Source organism: Microcaecilia unicolor, chromosome 2 (assembly GCF_901765095.1).
Source record: "Microcaecilia unicolor chromosome 2, aMicUni1.1, whole genome shotgun sequence".
Taxonomy (NCBI): Eukaryota; Metazoa; Chordata; class Amphibia; order Gymnophiona; family Siphonopidae; genus Microcaecilia; species Microcaecilia unicolor.
In genome coordinates this window covers 73,781,573-73,801,107 of record NC_044032.1, presented here as the reverse complement: position 1 = coordinate 73,801,107, position 19,535 = coordinate 73,781,573, and the positions used below count along the sequence as shown (strand labels likewise).

The 19,535-nt window shown below is 45.1% G+C and overlaps 1 protein-coding gene across 1 annotated transcript in view; it reads left to right on the top strand.

Annotated features, from left to right (window-relative positions):
- The window catches only part of LOC115462943 (ciliogenesis and planar polarity effector 1-like), a 237,673-nt gene that overhangs the window by 52,164 nt on the left and 165,974 nt on the right, over window positions 1–19,535 (top strand). The window contains exons 10-11 of the mRNA XM_030193045.1: window positions 8,689–8,781; window positions 17,784–17,905. Coding sequence (XP_030048905.1) covers window positions 8,689–8,781; window positions 17,784–17,905 — 215 coding nt within the window. The remainder of the gene's footprint in view (window positions 1–8,688; window positions 8,782–17,783; window positions 17,906–19,535) is intronic.

Genomic DNA, 19,535 nt, shown 5'->3' with positions numbered 1-19,535 from the left:
GAGAGAGAGAGGTTGAGGATATGACAGATGGTGGTGGGGGGGTGATAGTAGGAGAGATGGTGTTAAGTAAGTTGGTGGGGATGGGGTCTGAGGAACAGGTGGTGCATTTCGAGGAGGAGAGAAGATGGGCGGTTTCCTCTTCGGTGATATCAGGAAAAGAGGAGAAGGAGGCCTGGGTTGGTTGGTTGAGGGAGTGGGTGATAGGATGAAGAGGAGAAGGTTTAGTGGTGAATTCGAGGTTGATCTTCTGGACCTTGTCGCGGAAGTAGTCAGCTAGTGATTGAGGAGAGAGTGAGGGGTGGGTGGGAGCGGAGGGCACTTTGAGGAGGGAGTTGAGGGTGGCGAAGAGACTACGAGGGTTAGAGCTGAGGGAATTAGTCAGTTGGGTGTTATAGTCCTGTTTGGCGAGGAATAGGGAGGACTGGAAGGAGGATAGCATGAATTTGTAGTGAATGAAGTCAGTACGGGTGCGAGATTTCCTCCATAGGCGTTCAGCCGATCGGGTGCAGGAGCGAAGGTAACGGGTGCAAGGGTTAAGCCAGGGCTGGGGATTAGTGCGCCTTGTGGGACTGGAAACGGACGGTGCATGGGTGTCTAGGGCAGAGGAGAGAGTGGCATTGTAAGTGGAAACAGCCTTGTCGACAGACTCGGAGGACATGATGGACGGGAGGAGATCAGAGATACTAGAGAAAAAGGTGGGGGGGGTCAACAGCCTGGAGGTTCCTGGAGGTAGTGGTTAGTGTTGGGCGGGACTGAGGGGGAGGGTGATGAAGGGTGAATGGTGATGGTCAGAAATGGGAAGAGCAGAGGCGCAGAAATTGGAGGGCAAGCAGGTAGAAGAGAGGACGAGATCAAGACTGTCTTAGTAACATAGTAGATGACGGCAGAAAAGACCTGCATGGTCCATACAGTCTGCCCAACAAGATAAACTCAAAAAACTAGCACATATGAGTTTATCTTGTTGGGCAGACTGGATGGACCGTCAGGTCTTTTTCTGCCGTCATCTACTATGTTACTATGTTACTAAGACAGTGACCAGATTTGTGAGTAGGGGTGGTGGAGCTCAGTTGGAGGTTGAAGGAGGAGGTTAGAGTGAGGAATTGAGAAGCATATGAGTCGGATGGGTTATCAGTGTGTATGTTGAAGTCACCAAGAATGAGGGATGGGGATGAGGGCTCAAGAAAAATGGAGAGCCAGGCATCGAAGTCGGTAAGGAAGGAAGGGAGGGACTTATCAGGGGGGCGGTATATGACTTCAACTCGGAGTGGCAGCGGGTAGAATAGACGGATGGAATGGACTTCAAAGGATGAGAAGCAGTGAGACTGTGGTAAGAGGAGGGGGTTGAAAACTGCAGGAGGGCGAAAGTAGTAGGCCAACGCCGCCACTGCGGCTAACTGGGCGGGGTGAATGGGAGAAAAGATAGCCTCCGTGGCATAGGGCCGCGACTGAGGCAGAGTCGTCGGGGGTGAGCCAGGTTTGGTTAGGGCGAGCAGTTGAAGGGAATGGGAGATGAAGAGATCATGGGTGAAGGTAAGTTTGTTGCAGATTCAGCGGGCATTCCACAGGGCACACAGAAGGGGGAGGGAGGAGGGGAATGGAGATGAGATTGGAGATATCGCGGGAACGTTTGCATAGATGAGATGAGGATGAGGACATGTGTGGTGGACCTGGGTTGGGATTGATGTCTCCCACGTGTAGCAGGAGAAGGAGCAAGAGAGAGCGGAGAAGGGTGGGGAGGTAGGGCGACAAAGACGGGATGCGCTTAGGAAGAATGGGGAAGGGTTCATGGCAGGAAGGAGGTGTTGGAGGTTGAGAGCTAGGAAGGAGGAGGAGGACAGTAGGGGATGGTGAGGTGGTGGGGGATAGGGGTAGGTAAGGTATTGCAGTAGTAGGCAGGACGGGGAGGATGGGTAGTGAGTTTGTGTGGTATACAGCGGTGGGAGGGGGAAAAGATTAGGGAGGAATAGGGCGAGGAATAGAATGTGAATGGGGGCCATAAGTAGTGCGTGAGGTGTTTTATGGGGGCAGGTAGCTGGGTTGGGAGACAAGCAGGTTGAGGTGAGCAGCCGTGTAGGAGAGTGATGGGCTGGCAGGACGATGGACTTGGAGGCAGGCAGGTTTCAAGGGAGTAGCCAGTCCGGAGGGTGAAGGGTTGGGAAGTGGCAGGTTGTTGATGGGCAGACAAGCAGGCAAGTTGAAGGGACTGACAAGTGGCAGATGATTGGCAGCAGCAGGCTGAATGATTGGTTAGGAGGCAGGCCGGGCAGGAACAGGTGGTGTAGGCAGGTTGGCTAGTAGGCAGGTTGATTGGTTAGCAGGCTGGAGCAGAAGGACTGGAGCAAGCAGGGAGAAGCTGAACAGGCGGACTGGAACAAGCTGGAGCAAGCAGGGAGAAGCTGAACAGGTGGGCTGGAACAAGCAGGGAGAAGCTGGATCAGGCGGGCTGGAGCAAGCTGGTGCAGATGGACTGGAAGCTGGATCAGGGGGCTGGAGCAAGCTGGTGCAGATGGACTGGAACGTGCAGGGGGAAGCTGGAGAAGCTGGATAGGCGGGTTGGAACAGCTGGAGCAGAAGGACTGGAGCAAGCAGGTAGAAGCTGCTCAGGTGGGCTGGAACAAGCTGGAGCAGATGGCTGGAACAAGCAGGGAGAAGCTGGATAAGACGGGCTTGAACAAGCTGGTGCAGATGGACAGGAACGAGCAGGGAGAAGCTGGATCAGGCGGGCTGGAACAAGCTGGATCAGGCGGGCTGGGACAAGCTGGATCAAACGGGCTGGAACAGCTGGAGCAGGAGGATTGGAGCAGGCAGGAAGAAGCTGATCAGGCGGGCTGGAACAAGCTGGTGCAGGGCTGGAACGAGCAGGGAGAAGCTGGATCAGGCGGACTGGAACAAGCTGGTGCAGATGGACTGGATCGAGCAGGGAGAGCAGAATCAGACGGACTGGAACAAGCTGGACGAGCCCTCAGAATTACGGAGTCTCTGTGCCCTGGTGCAACACTTGTGAACAATCTGTGAATAAATTATCTGTATTATTCAATAAAAGAAACTTCAGAAAAGAAAGAGACTTCAGTGTGTTCTGGTGTGCCAAGATTATACTTCAAGATATTGAGACTTTACAAGTTAACAATCTTAAGAGGCTTGACAGTCAATGCCCATGCGGTCCACCAGGGAAGAAGGAAGGGATTCTGTTCCAGGTACTTGTGCCAAAAAAAATGTGTGGGTGGGAAGTGTTAGAGCCGAGTAGAAGCTGACACAAAAGGTCCCACGGAGAAAACAGCAGAAAACAAGGAAGTGGGAGACGGAAGAAGACTCAGCAGGCAATGGGACTTATGATGACACAATACTTTATTGACACAAAAAGTCCTTAAGTTGTACAAAATACTCTCTTTCATAAGAGACTTGACAATGTTTCGGCTAGGCCTGCCTCAGGAGTCTTACAGTAATGGATACAGTATAAAGAATAGACAGCTACCAAAAAGGGTACTGTAAACCGGAGGTGTGGCAAAATGGTGAATTTTCCAGCATATGAATTATAAGAATATTTCTTGAAGTGTATTTCTCTAGTTTGTTTATGGTGGTGCATGTTTATGTTTAAATCTGTTACAGAGAAATGAACTGTTCCTTCTTTAGTTTAGCACAGTAACCTGCAGCTATGTGGCCAGCTACTTTTAAAATTTACTGTTCTGGGCTCCGATTGGCCCAGGAGCTCAAATTCAGTCGGGAAATACTGGATTTTTCCCCAGTCTCGATTGGGAGGGAAGAGAGAAGGATCTCTTCACTGAGACCCTGTGAGCAGTTAAATTCTATAACCTGTGAGTCAGCTATATTTCCTGTACTCTCCAGGCACTATTCAGGTAGTGAACAAATGTTTAGATAGTTTTATAATTGATCCATATTCAGTTACCTGTAATTATGTGCTGTTTTGTTCCATTTGTTTTATGGTTCACTGTTCGATGTTTTTTTTTTTAATAGTCAATAAACCTTTTAGTTTATTGCTTATGCTTATCTGGACTGACTAAGAATCCTGGTGGTTTGTGTGTTGGGTCTGTGAGTGCTTTCTAGGAACTATGGGACCACTGGGAATGTGGCCCCAAGTATCCTAGAAATCACTGGGGAATAATTTGAGAGCGGGAGACTTGTCCAGAGGTGGTTGGGATTCAGTCAGTGGATGGGAGGGTGCTAGTGTACAGCACAAGCGGCAGGTGCAGGCGGGTCCTGAGCTGTGCTGGGGATAGACCCTCTAAGTGGCTACAGGGATAGCCTCAGGCGGGTGCTAAGCATTTCTTGACAGGAGGTCTTTAAAGAGACCATTTAGAAATTGTGAAATATAACACTCAGTTTGATTCTACAGCAACAAAAAAAAGTGGTTTGCAGAGATTAGAAGGGAGTGCATTGTCATTCCTATTTATTTATTGGATTTGTATCCCACATTTTCCCACCTCTTTGCAGGCTCAGTGTGGCTTACAATATATCATGAATAGTGGAATAGATTAGAAAATAGTAATTAGTGTTACAGAAGGATCTTGGTAGCATTATAGTGATAAAACATAATAGTTATATAACAAGCAGATTATAAGACAATTTTTTTGTTACATTTGTACCCGCTCTTTCCCACTCATGGCAGGCTCAATGCGCCTTACATGGGGCAATGGAGGGTTAAATGACTTGCCCAGAGTCACAAGGAGCTGCCTGTGCCTGAAGTGGGAATCGAACTCAGTTCCTCAGTTCCCTAGGACCAAAGTCCACCACCCTAACCACTAGGCCACTCCTCCACTCCTGAATACTGAATGTATGTGGAGGAGTTGTGTGTATTTATGTTTACATAAATACACAACTAGTGGTTGATCTTTTTGGTAAGCCTTATTGAAGAGATAGGTCTTCAGTAGTTTACGGAAGTTGGTAAGTTCGTAGTTTGTTTTTAGGTTGCGCGGTAGTGCGTTCCATAGCTGTGTACTCAAGTATGAAAAGGTAGACGCATGCATTAGTTTGTATTTCAAACTTTTACAGTTAAGGAAGTGAAGATTAAGGAATGTGCGGGATGATCTTTTAGCATTCCTGGGTGGTAGGTCTATCAGGTCTGACATGTAGGCTAGGGCTTCTCCGTGAATGATTTTGTGGACTAAGGAGCATATTTGAACGTGATGCGTTCTCTCAGTGGAGCCAGTGTAGTTTTTCTCGCAGGGTTTAGCGATTAGGGTTTAGGTTTTCCTTTAAGTCTTGTTTGTTTACCTATGTGATTCACTGCTAGAAAGCTTTTTTGCTGTTTTAGAATGAAACTGAGTGTTTATATTTCACAATTTCTGAATGGTCTTTTAAAGACCTCCGGTCTACCTTTTTGGTAGCTGTCTATTCTTTATACTTGTATCTATTACTATAAGACGCCTGAGGCAGGCACTAACTGAAACACAGTTTCGGTGTCGAGTCATTGCCCACAAGATTTTCCAAGAATGAGGCACTCTCTTTGTGGATCTCTTTGCCACTCATTACAATCACAAAGTCCCTTAGTACTGGCTCCAGGCTCAGATCGCATGACAGACTATTGTTGGATCCTTCCTCCTACACTTGTGGACAGTCTTCTATATCATGTCCTCCTATTCCTCGCGTAGGGAAGACTTTGTTGAAACTGAAGCAAGACCAGGGGAACCATGATTCTGATCCCCTGTATTGGCCTAGGCAGGTATGGTTTCCCCTTCTTCTAGAGTTATCATCCAAAGAACCATGGAGAATTGACTTTTCCTGAACCCTCATCATGCAGAATGAGGGTTGTCTTCTTCATCATGTCAAAATCCAGTCTCGGGCTTTCACAGCCTGGATGTTAAGCGCATAGAATTCGCTTCCTTGATCTCCCAGAAGGAGAGGGGTATCTCCAATGTTTTTGCTGGCTTCCAGGAAAGAGTCTTCTAAGGTGTTATACTTTCAAATGGAGGAGGTTTGCCATCTGGTGTGAGAGCAGGGCCCTAGATCCTCTTTCATGCTCTACACAGAACCTGTTTGAATATCTTCTAAACCTCTGAGTCTGGTCTCAAGACCAACTCTGTAAGGGTTCACCTTAGTGCAATTAGTGCTTATCATTGTGTAGAGGGTAAACCCATTTCTGGACAGCCTTTAGTTTGATTCATGCGAGGTTTACTTTTAACAAAGCCCCCAGTCAAATCTCCACTTGTGTCATGGGACCCCAACGTCGAACTCACCCAGCTGATGAAAACTCCTTTTGAGCCACTGGATTCCTGTCCTCTAATGTACTTGACCCGGAAGGTTTATCATTTATTGAGAACTTACTATCCTGACAAAACAGAGCTAGGTGGTGTACATACTAATATACAGAAAAGAAAGGAACTCCAGTATATTGACAGGACAGGCTCAATCACACAAAGTAAGGTAAGCAGAAAAGGGAATTAAACAGGGTAAAGAATCAGGTACGGGAGAGGAAGCATAGTAACATAGTAGATGATGCAAGAAAAAGACCTGCATGTCCAGTCCAGTCTGCCCAACAAGATAATTCATATGTGTATACCTTACCTTGATTTGTACCTGTCTTTTCAGGGCACAGACCGTATAAGTCTGCCCAGCAGGATTCCCCGCCTCCCAACCACCAGTCCCACCTCCCATCACCGGCTCTGGCACAGACCGTATAAGTCTGGCCCCTCCACTATCCTCGCCTCCCAACCACCAACCCCTCTTCCCCCACCTGCTCCACCACCATTTCGGCTAAGCTTCTGAGGATCCATTCCTTCTGCACAGGATTCCTTATGTATATCCCACGCATGTTTGAATTCCAGTAGGGAGGATAGCAGGACTTGTCAAACAGACCAAGGTATCAGCCAGGGGGCTTTGAAAGCTTCTTTAAACAGCCAGGTTTTGAGGTCCAATTTAAAACTCTTGTAAGACATATTACCACGGAGGGTCAAGGGAAGGCAATCCAAGTACAGGGTGAAGGAAATAAAAGCACAGTGCCTTGTAGATTCCAGATGGGCTGATTCAGGTTAGCCAAAACAAGTGATGGGCATTAATGGAGCGGAGACCAAATCAGGACAGATAAGTATTCTGGGATGCCGTAAATGGAAAACTTAAATGTGAGTTATTGCCAATTTGTAAATAATTCTTTGTTCACTGGTAACCAAGAAAGGTGTAATATGATCAGAGCAGTCTGGTTTTGCATGGCAGTCCCTTCAGCTCGCAGGGTCAGTGAGTTTCAGGCTCTAGTGGTAGATCTGCCTTAACATGAAATTTCATCATAACAGAGCAGTTCTCTGCGCTCACCCTAAGTTCCTTCCTAAGGTGGTATCGGAGTTCCAGCTTAACCAGTCAGTCATCCTGCAAGCATTCTTCCCCAAACCTCATGCCCATCCTAGGGAAAGTGCACTGCACACCTTGGACTGCAAGTGAGCCTTGGCCTTTTACCTTGAACGGACTATGCCTCATAGACTTTCCACTCAGCTTTTTACTTCTTTTGGATGGGGGTTGCCATCGGTAACACACTCTTTCAATTGACTGGCAGACTGCATCTTTTTCACTTATGCCCAGGCTGGGCTGGCTCTGGAGGGCCATGTCAAGGCTCATATATGTCCGTGCTATGGCTGCGTCAGTAGCCCACTTGAGATCAGCCTCCATTGAAGAGATTTCCAGGGCTGTAACGTGGTCTTCAGTCCACACAGTCACATCCCACTACTGTCCTGAACAGAATACCCAACAAGAGAGCCAGTTTGGTCAGACAGTCCTGCAGAATTTGTTTAGTGTCTAGAATCCAACTCCACCCTCCTAGATCTGTTTTATTCTGTTCTCGTCTGCACTCACAACCAGTTTGTATATAGTTTCAGGTTAACTTATTTGCATGGCCTTGCTGTGCAAGCCCCTATATTTGCATGTTGTTTTTGGTGAGCCTGGTAGCTACGGAATGCCACGTATGAGATTAATATGGCTTGGTTGTCCTTCAAGAAAGCAGAGTTACTTACCTGTAGCAGGTATTCTTAGAGGACAGCAGGCCAATTATTCTCACATATTCTTCCACCTCACCTAGGAGTAGGATTTATTTTTAGCTATATTATAATACTGTTGGTCCCACGCTTGCAACTCGGTGGGAAGGGGGAGGCACCTGTGCATACACGGTGGGAGCACTGATTCAAACTCTTAAAGGAAACTACACTAGGCAGTGTTTCTGCACCAGGCTCTGTGGATGATGTCACCCACATGTGAAAATAATTGGCCTGCTGGCCTTGGAGAATACCTGGTACAGGTAAGTAACTCCACTGTATTCTTTTAGTTGTGCACATATGTGGGAGTCCTGCCTATCACCCGACCATGTGTAGCATTTACAGAATAATGCTCAGGTGCCCTCCTGGCACTTTTTTGGGCAAGTGTACTCTTATGCACATCTGCCAGTATTCTGTAAATTAAGGCATACAAGGAACGTGTAAATGTGGGTGTCCAGTTATAGAATTGCCCTTTAAGTATGTAACTCTGAACAACTCGTTGAACTCTTGTGATCAAAGAGAATATAATCCATAGACTAGAAGTCTCCAGGTCCAAAGCTAAGAGATTTAACACTGGTGCTACTTCTTCCTCTTAACGCCATAGATCATTGTTAACTAGCATTTTGTTTCTGTACGGCTTGCATAATTTTTTTTTCCACTGGTGATGGTATAACCTTTTCTATAATTTCATCTTGATTCTTTTGTCTTTCCCAATAAGCTTGTAAATCCTATCGAGATGTAGACGTTGGCTGTGAGGAAATCATTTCTAAACTTGATAAAAATCATCAAATCCCTTCTCCTGCTTCTCCAGGTTGGCTTTGTTTCCATGTCTCTGCCTATATTAACTTGATTTATGTAGTATTTTGCATGTTTTCAACCATGTCGAGTAGAAGTCCAGTGCCACATATAATAAAGTAGATGTATGGAGAAAACGTGTACTTGCTGGTGGTGTGGAAATGTGCCAATAATTATTTTTAGGAGACTTTCCTTTAGAAATATGTTTTTTTAAACTACTTCTTTTAATGCTGTTCTGCTGCTAACTGATTTTTATGAGCAATATGGTGGACCTGTCTACACTCCGTGACCTGCCAAATAATAATAAAAGCATGTTGAAAGTGCACACTTTCAGTATGGGATGATGTGCTTCCCCTTTCTCTATTCATATACTCCTTAGCTATATTTCACAAGTTAAGGTAGCCCAAAAGAAAATCCGTGCCTCCTACACCAAGACAATTCAGACCTCACATTTTTCCCCTCTCCCCAGGAAAAAGCAGAGCTTGTCAGAGAAGCAATATATATCTACGATAAGCCATTATTATGAGAAGGTTGAAGTAATAAGTTGAACAATCTACCTCAGCAAGTTAAGCAGGAGCCTATAAAATTTCTTTTAAGTTTGAAAGAATCAGTCACAGTGTTTGAGTTCTTGACAGCTGGGTGGCTGGTGGACATGAGGATCGCCTGGTCACTTGCCTGTCTGGTGCGAAGGATTCTAGATAGTGCTGGGGAGGAGCTGGCTGTCTTGGTACACGTGGATACCAATGACATAGGAAAATGTGGGAGGGAGGTTCTGGAAGCCAAATTTAGGCTCTTAGGTAGAAAGCTCAAATCCAGAAACTCTAGGGCATCATTTTCAGAAGTGCTCCCTGTTCCATGTGCAGGGCCCAAGATCCAGGCAGAGCCAGAGTCTCAATGCATGGATGAGGAGATGGTGCAGAGAGGAGGGTTATAGATTTGTAAGGAACTGGGCAACATTCTGGAGATGGGGGACCCTATTCTGGAATGGTGGGCTCCACCTTATCTAGGGTGGGACCAGGCTGCTGACATTGGCATTTTAAAAAGGAGATAGAGCAGCTTTTAAACTAGAGACTGGGGAAGACCAACAGTTGTTCAAAAACGCATGGTTCGGAACAAGGTATCTTTCAAAGATATCACCAAAACAGGGAAGATAGTGAGATTGCAATAGAGACCATAGTAGACCATGTGTCTTTAAATAAAAAATAGACAAAAGATGGCAAATTTGCTCAGCAGTTGACAGTGATAGATGTAAATAGGAACAACAAATATAGTTTGAAATATCTACGTGCGAATGCAAGAAGCCTAAGAAATAAGATGGGAGAGTTAGAATATATTGCACTAAGTGGAAAAATTAGATATAATAGTCATTTTCTGAGCTCCCTCAATATCCTGGGATGGATCCCGTCCGGTCCTATGGCTTTGTCCACCTTTACATTTTCAAGTTGTTCATAAACACTTTCTTCCATGAATGGCGCTATATCTGCTCCATTCTCATGTACTTTTGTCAATCAGTCGTGGTCCTTCTCCGGGATTTTCTTTCGTGAAAATAGAACAGAAGTATTTGTTTAGCACATTTGCTTTTTCTTCATCAGTTTCCACATAGTGGTTCACCTCATCTTTCAGTCTCACAATTCCATTTTTAGTGTTCCTCCTTTCATTAATATACCTGAAAAAATTTTTGTCATCCCTCTTTATATTTCTAGCCATTTGTTCTTCCACTTGCACTTTCACCAGACGTATATCTCTCTTGGCTTCTTTCAGTTTCATTCGGTATTCCTCTCTGTGTTCCTCTTCTTGAGTTTTTTTTCGTGAATGCCAACTCTTTGGCCTTTATTTTGTCAGTTACTTGCATGGAGAACCATACCAGTTTTCTTTTTCTATTTCTTTTATTTACTGTCTTTACATAAAGGTTTGTAGCCATATTTATAGCTTCTTTCAGCCTGGACCGCTGCCTTTTCACTTTTCTTATGTCCTTCCAGACCATCAGCTCACTCTTCAGGTATTCCCCCATTTTACTAAAGTCAGCATGTTTGAAATCCAGGACTTTGAGTTTTGAGTGGCTGCCCTCCACTTCAGCTGGAATATCAAACCAGGTGGGCACCCACTCAGACATTTGACACACTTTCCTAATTTGTGAGCACCAGATCTAGTGTCACTCCTTCCCTCGTGGGGTCTGTCACCATTTGTCTAAACAGAGCACTTTGAAAAGCATCCACGATCTCTCTAGTTCTTTCTGATTCCGCAGATGGAACTTTCCAATCCGCATCCGACAGGTTGAAATCTCCAAGCAACAGCATCTCTCTTTTCTTTCCCAACTTTTGGATATCTGTAACCAGATCTTTATCTAGTTCCTCCGATTGTGTTGGAGGTCTGTAGACAACACCCATACAGACAGAGTTTCCATCATCTTTTTAAGGTGATCCTTATTGCTTCTTCCTTTCCTCAGGCCCCTGTCATTTCAGTCGCTGTGATATCATTTCTCATATACAGAGCTACTCCTCCACCTTTACTACCATCAATATCCTTCCTAAATAGATTATAGCCTGGTACGTTTGCATCCCATTCATGGGAATCATTGAGCAGTGTCTCTGTGATTGCAAGAACGTCTGAGACTGCCTCTAACATCAGGGCTTGCAGATCATGAACTTTGTTGCTTAGACTACGAGCATTTGTGGTCATCGCTTTCCATCTACATTTCAGTGGCATTTTTATTTTCTGTTTAGCTTTTTGTTTAGTCTCGCTTCCTGCTGTGTTGTTAAGAAGTGATTTGCTAAGATTGTTGTTTTTATTGCTTTCTTTTCTACTGTCAAATCTTGTCTTTTAGCTTTAGCTGGGGGTGACCACTGGAAGTGACCTGCCTCCATATGCAATCCCTGTCTTCTAGTTTAAATGCCTAGAAACATATTGTCTAAATTTCTTCTCAAGGATTTATTTTCCTGCCACAGTGAGATGCAGCCCATCATTACAATACAGTCTTTTGTTTTTCCATGTGTTGCCCCATCTTCCTATGTACTTAAAACCTTCTTATGACTCCAGGCTTTGAGACAGCTATTGAAATTTTCAGTACTTTGTAATCTTTTCTCTCCCTTTCCAAAAGTAGGTAGTATTTCAGAAAAAGCTACTGTGTGTACCAAAGATTTTAACCCCTCCCCCAGCTCCTGAGAAGCTCTCTGCACTGCAAGTGGGGTATTACTGGACAGGTCGTTTGTTCCTAGGTAGATAACAACATCAGTGTTTGACTCCTTAGTTTTTTCCCTAATTATAGTCATTATTTATTTAGTAGCTGAGGAGCCTGGAAGTCATTTCAGTTTGCATGGCCCCTTGAACTGTGTTTCAAATTTAATGCCTCTAATAATGGAATCCCCAAGTATCAACAATTTTCTGGTATGAGCAGTGGCGTAGGAAGGGGGGGGGGGCGGTCCGCCCCGGGTGCATGCCTCTGGGGGGTGTCGGCGCCTCGCTGGTTCCTTGCTCTCTCTGCCCTGGAGCAGGTTACTTCCTGTTCTGGGGCAGAGAGAGCAAGGAACCAGCGAGGCGCCGATACCCCCTAGCGGCGTGCACTTGGCGGATTGGCTCTCCCGCCCGCCCCTCACCGCCTTCCAGGTATATTCTCGCGGGGGGAGGGGGGTTGCGCTACGGAGGGGGGAGGGTGCGTCGCGCTGCACCCGCGACCCGCCCCGGTTGTCAGCTGCCCTCGTGACGCCACTGGGTATGAGTTTCAATGTTAGTGCTTTGGGGGGGAGGTGTTTTCTCTTTTGGCATCTTTGCTTTTTGATCCACCTCAGTTTTATTTTCAGGGGCATCACAGTGCTGTAATGGAGCAAAAGAATTCTCTAGGGGCAACACTTGTGAGGGCAGATGCTTCTGTGCCACATGTTGTAGTAGTCTGCCTGAGCCTACTGTGAACCATCTATTCTTAGGTGGTTTTATCCTTTGAGGCAGGGGCGTAGCCAGATGGCCAATTATGGGTGGGCCTGAGTCCAAGGTGGGTGGGCACAGAATTCATGCCCCCCTGTCCCTAGGCCCCCTCTGCTCTGCTTTGCTCCTCTGTCTTCTCTTCATCCCTCCCTCCACCTGCAAGCCCACAATATTAAATACCTGAGCAGGAGGGGATCTACAAACCCCGCTAGCTGAAGATTTCCTCCTGCTCAGGCAGTCAGCGCTCTTCCAGACAGCAGCCAGCAGCACTTTCCTCGAGCTGATGCCATGACCAGCAGGCTCTGCATGCATGAAAACAAACTAAGCATGTGCAGAGGGGGGCTGGTGCTGGTGTCAGCTCGAAGCAAGTTAAGCCAGCTGCCGTTTGAAAGAGCACCAGCTGCCTGAGGAGGAAATCTTCAGCTGGAGGGGTTTGAGGATCTCTACCAGGCCATAGCAAGAGTGCCACAATTTTGGGTAGGCCTGAGTCCAAATAGGGTGGGCCCTGGCCCTCCCAGGCCCACCCATGGCTACGCCACTGCTTTGAGGCAGTGGGTGAAGTTGGTATGATTCTGTGCATTGATAGAAGCTGCTTTAAGTGCATCCAATTCCTGCTTTAGTTTGCTGAGCTCCTGTTTTATACTAGCAAGCTGAAGACAGATAGGACAAGCCTTAAGTCTCCAGGTGGTTTGCCTTGGAACTAAAGCACCACAATTATTACAGAGAACAAAAGTCATCTTGATTGGATGGAATAGGTATGAACAGGTATATTATGATAGGGTTAACAGATTGCCTGTGTATGACTGAGGAGTAAAGTTAATGGTTTTTGGTTTGTCTGTATATGACTAGAAAACCGTGGGGAGAGTGGGCTAGGGGGAGGGTAGGTGGGACTATAAGTCCCAGTGAGTCAGCCAAGTACTGTATCAAAAAAAAGTTCTCTGGGTGTGGCCAGCAATGATACAGTTTGATAAAACAAATTCAGTTTGATCCCACAATCAAATTCAGCTAGAATATAACTTTCCTTTTGTAAATCTAAATATTCCCAATAATTATAGCAGTTTCATCAATGTAAAATGTAAATTTAAAACCAGTTGGGAGACTAAAGCTGGGTTTTTTTATTATTATTTTTTTTTTTTGGGGGGGGGGGGGGGGGGGGGGATTTGTTACCTAGCACTGGCAGAACCTGTCCACAAAGTTAGAATGCTACAGCAAGAGTTAGGGTGTAGGACAAGAAGCAGTTAGAAAAACCTATCCTTTCTACTAGGCAGGAAGAGAGTAGGGTTAAATGGCAGTATTCTCAATGGCGAAGGGTAGATAATGGGGTTCCTCAGGGGTCTGTGCTAGGACTGCTGCTTTTTAACATAATTATAAATGATCTAGAGATGGGAGTAACTAGTGAGGTAATTAAATTTGCTGATGACACAAAGTTATTCAAAGTAGTTAAATCGCAAGAGGATTGTGAAAAATTACAAGAGGACCTTACGAGACTGGGAGTCTGAGCATTCAAATGGCAGATGGTTTTTAATGTGAACAAGTGCAAAGTGATGCATGTGGGAAAGAGGAACCCGAACTATAGTTATGTGATGCAGGGTTCCACGTTAGGAGTCACAGACCTAGAAAGGGATCTAGGTGTCGTTGTTGATGATATGCTGAAACCTTAGCTGCGGCTAAGAAAGCAAATAGAATGTTAGGCATTATTAGGAAAGGAATGGAAAACAAAAATGAGGACGTTATAATGCCTTTGTATCGCTCTATGGTGCAACCGCACCTCAAATTATGTGTTCATTTCTGGTCGCCACATCTCAAAAAAGATCTAGTGGAATTAGAAAAGGTGCAGAGAAGGGCGACGAAAATGATAGAGGATGGGACGACTTCCCTATGAGGAATGGCTAAAGCGGTTAGGGCTCTTCAGCTTGGAGAAAAGGTGGCTGAGGAGAGATATGATAGAGGTCTATAAAATAATGATTGGAGTTGAATGGGTAGATGTGAAGCGTCTGTTTACGCTTTCCAAAAATACTAGGACTAGGGGGCATGCGATGAAGCTACAATGTAGTAAATTTAAAAGGAATCGGAGAAAATGTTTCTTCACTCAATGTGTAATTAAACTCTGAATTTGTTGCCAGAGAATGTGGTAAAGGTGGTTAGCTTAGTGGAGTTTTAAAAAGGTTTGGACCGCTTACTAAAGGAAAAGTCCATAGACCGTTATTAAATGGGAAAATCCACTATTTCTGGGATAAGCAGTATAAAATGTTTTGTACGTTTTTGGGATCTTGCCAGGTATTTGTGGCCTGGATTGGCCACTGTTTGGAACAGGATGCTGGGCTTGATGGACCTTTGGTCTGTCCCAGTATGGTAATTCAGGAGGTGCCGATGCGTCGGTCGTCTCGCAGCCTGGTATTGGCTCTCGAGCCCCCTCAGATTTTCACATCGACTCCTACACCGGCAACACCGACTTTTCCGATGGCAGCTCTCGATGAGCGCATCCGGGCCCTTCTTCCACAGTTCCTTGAAGGGTTGCTTCATCAGTCTGCCTCGGTGTCAGGGGTGCTTGTGCCTCCCATACCGACTGCTGAGACGGCATCTGGGCCATCACCTGTGAGGAGGTCCCCATCCTCAGTGCCGCTTGCAATACCGGAGCCGGTTGCCACCCGGGTCGACTCCCTCTCGACGTCGGTGGAGGAAGCTTCACCAGAGTCCAGACTGGGGTCGACTTCTTGGCATCCCCCAAGAGGTCGTCAATCCTTGGAGTTGAGGCAGGCTTGGGTTCGGGCTGCTCTTAGGGAGCTTCTGACCAATACCGAAGAGGAGCGCTCATGGGGAGAAGAGGAAGACCCCAGGTATTTTTCTGAGGAAGAGTCCTGTGGGCTTCCCTCTGATCCTACTCCACCGATTGAAGTAAGGATGTCTCCACCTGAGAGTCTTACTTTCTCATCCTTTGTACGGGAAATGTCTAAGGACATTCCATTCCCTATAGAGGTTGTGGATGAGCCCAGGGCTGAGATGCTCGAGGTCCTGGATTATCCTTCTCCACCTGCAGAGGTTGCAACGGCCCCCCTGCACAATACACTCGGGGAAGTGCTGATGCGGAATTGGTCTTGCCCTCTCTCTATCCCAGCGGTCCCCAAGAAGTCCCAGTCCAGAGTCCATGGAGAGCCTGTAATGGTGAAGGCCCAACTTTCTCACGATTCCATGGTTGTGGACTCTGCTCTCAGAAGAGCCAAGAGTACTAGAGACTATGCCTCGGCGCCCACAGGCAGAGAGTCTAGGACCTTGGATTCTTTTGAGAGGAAGACGTATCAGGCCACAATGCTCGCTGCCAAGATCCAAACATACCAGCTTTATACGAGCATTCACTTACGCAACTCAGTGAGGCAACTGTCCAGTTTAGTTGAAGCACTTCTTCCGGAGCTTAATGAACTTTTTCAATAGGTGGTCAGGCAGCAGAAGGCGTGTCGCAAATTCCTGGCCAGGGGGTCTTACGACACTTTTGATGTGGCATACCAAGTAGCTGCTCAAGGTTGAATATATTTGGTGCCAGCGGAAGTGCTATAGGGCTGTAGTATTAACAGCCCGGGCAGGGGAAGCAATAGGATTTCTTCCGACCTTTAGATGATTACTTATTCTGCCCTAGTATTTGGTCAGACTGTTTTACACAGTCTGTGCATTAATAAGCTACATAGAAAGACACCTGGGATTCAGTGGATATAAGAAATAGTTTATTAGCATCAGTATCTTACCCAAAGGCAGTTCAGGCTATAAGGCTCATAATGTTAGAGCCATGGCTGTGTCAGTGGCTCATTTAAAGTCAGCCTCCATTGAAGAGATTTGCAAGGCTGCAACGTGGTCATCAGTCCACACATTCACATCTCACTACTGCCTTCAGCGGGATAGCCGACGCGACAGTCGGTTTGGGCAGTCGGTGCTGCAGAATCTGTTCGGGGTTTAGAATCCAACTGCACCCTCCTAGGCCCATATCTGTTTTGTTCCAGGCTGCACTCTCAGTTGCATTTCTTTTTAGGTCAATGTATGTTATGTCCTCTTCATTGCGAGGCCCAATTGACCAATGTTCATTGTTTTGAGTGAACCTGGGGGCTAGGGATACCCCATATGTGATAATCTTCAGCCTGCTTGTCTTTGGAGAAAATGAAGATACATACCTGTAGCAGGTATTCTCCGAGGACAGCAGGCTGAACATTATCACAACCCTCCTCCTCCCCTTTGGAGTTGTTCTCAATCTCTTTATTGCTCTTTATTGACTAACGTCGCATGCTCACGTTACGGGCGGGAAGCTGCTCGCACATGCGTGGTGCACTTTGTTCCGCGTGATGCAGCGTTCTCAAAGTTTTCTTGTTTTTGAAGAGTTCCGGTCTCCTGGGCCGTCGCGGACGATGACCCATACGTGATAATGTTCAGCCTGCTGTCCTCGGAGAATACCTGCTACAGGTATGTATCTTCATTATATCGCATTCATTTTCTGGGAACTTGTGGGTAAAGACATTTAAATAGTAGTTTTCCTGCTGTCTGCATATCAGCAAGATTATATTTTTATTCAGTCTTATTTATTTATATCCCACATTTTCCCACCTCTTTGCAGGCTCAATGTGGCTTACTTTATGTCGTGATGGTGATCGCCATATCCGGAAGGAGAAATACAGAGTATTATTGCATTTAAAGTACAGAAAATATAAAATAAATTAGAAGTAAATTGAAATACAAATCATTTCAGGTTTATGAGGACAAAAGTGATGTGTAACGTTCAATAATGATATTGTTCAAGTGTTGCTTCTGTGCATTTGCTCGGTAAACCATATTGTAAATTGGCTCATCAAAGGCTACAAAGGTAGATGCAAAATAATTAAACTCTATGTAGCAAAGCTACTACAGGGCTACGAGTTTGTCAGTGCCAAGAAAAGGAAATGCTTTTTCTAAATCTCAGAAGGTATGGAAACATGTTGAATTTTTTTTTCAAGAGAACAATCTTTTAGATCAATTATTTAATCACTTGACTCTAGTGTTTGTCTTGTTAAAGTTGTATCAGTATATTTGAATTTAAAAAATGAATGCAAATTCTTTGAACTTACATTTAGTCTTTTTTTACAGTACATATGCCTTCCAGCACTCCCCAGGTTCTGCCTCCAGATTTTTACTTAAACCTCAGATTCCTAACTGAAGTAGCAGAAAGGACTTTGTCTTTTCCACCTCCTGATGCTATACCCCCTCTCGTAAGTGTTTCTCAATACATGAGTGCATAACATTGGCAGTTGTTTTTTTTTTCAATGATACCATGTTTTTCTTTTTCTTTTTTTTTTTTTAATTTGGATTTGAACTTAAGAGTAGCATAAAAAAATAACCCTTGATTGGAAAAGCACATTGAAGAAAAATAAAACAAAACAAAGGAAAACAAATATTATACAACAGGCATTTATGTGGCACTTTATCAGACCACTATAATGGGGAGCCAAAGGGAAAAAAAACAGGAGGATAAATAAGAGAGGGGGAATGACAATAAGCATTGTAATCTAAAAAAGCATATCATCTCTTCAAATAAGTCCTTCATAATATTTATGCCAGAGGAGTAAATGCTTCCACCTTCAAATTCTCCAAAATGTTAGACGAATTCAAACTGCTTACTATCTGGCCAGCCCTTCCAGTTCCCTTTCTCACCCCATTTTCTCAGTTCTTAATAACTAATAAATCTTACTGACTGGAGGGAGGGCATTTTCTGGAATTTTCAAAATGACCCTCAGGTACTTCTAAAATATAATTTACGATGGTAACAGATTTGTTTTAGGAAAGTTTGAGTCTAAGATTTAGAGATTTTAAAGTATTCTCCAAATTCTCAGTCGTCCTTAAAATCACTCCTTTATCCTGTATCAAAAGAATTTTGGTAATCCTTATCCTTCCAGTGTCCTCCATGGCTTTAACCTGATGGGCTAGTGCTTGATGTTTACCTTCTTGTACAATGTTGTTGTAATCAATACGCATACCATGGTGTAGGGTTACCCTACATCTGGTTTTACCCGGTCATGTCCTGTTTTTGAGGACATGGCCGGCAATCCGTGCGGGTTTTGCCAGCCTGCCCGTTTGTCTGGATTTGCGAACGGACAGGCTGGCAGGCAGATGGGCAGGCAGGCGTCCTATCATCCCCTCCCTTCCTTTACCTTAGTGTGGTCTGGTGGTCTAGTGATAAAGGTGAGCCGGTTGATATTGTGTATCTGGATTTTCAGAAGGTGTTTGACAAAGTACCTCATGAAAGACTCCAGAGGAAATTGGAGAATCATGAGATAGGAGGTAGTGTTCTATTGTGGATTAAAAACTGGTTAAATGATAGAAAACAGAGAGTAGGGTTAAATGGTCAGTGTTTTCAATGGAGAAGGGTAGTTAGTGGGACCGCTGCTTTTTAACATATTTACAAATGACCTAGAGATGGGAGTAACTAATGAGGTAATTAAATTTGCTGATGACACAAAGTTATTCAAAATCATTAAATCGCGGGAGGATTGTGAAAAATTACAAGAGGACCTTATGAGACTGGGAGACTGAGCGTCTAAATGGTAGATGACGTTTAATGTGAGCAAGTGCAAAGTGATGCATGTGGGAAAGAGGAACCCGAATTATAACTACGTCATGCAAGGTTCCACGTTAGGAGTCACGGACCAAGAAAGGGATCTAGGTGTCGTCGTTGATGATACGTTGAAACCTTCTGGTCAGTGTGCTGCTGCAGCTAAGAAAGCAAATAGAATGTTAGGTATTATTAGGAAAGGAATGGAAAACAAAAATGTGGATGTTATAATGCCTTTGTATCACACCATGGTGCGACCGCAGCTCGAATACTGTGTTTAATTCTGGTCG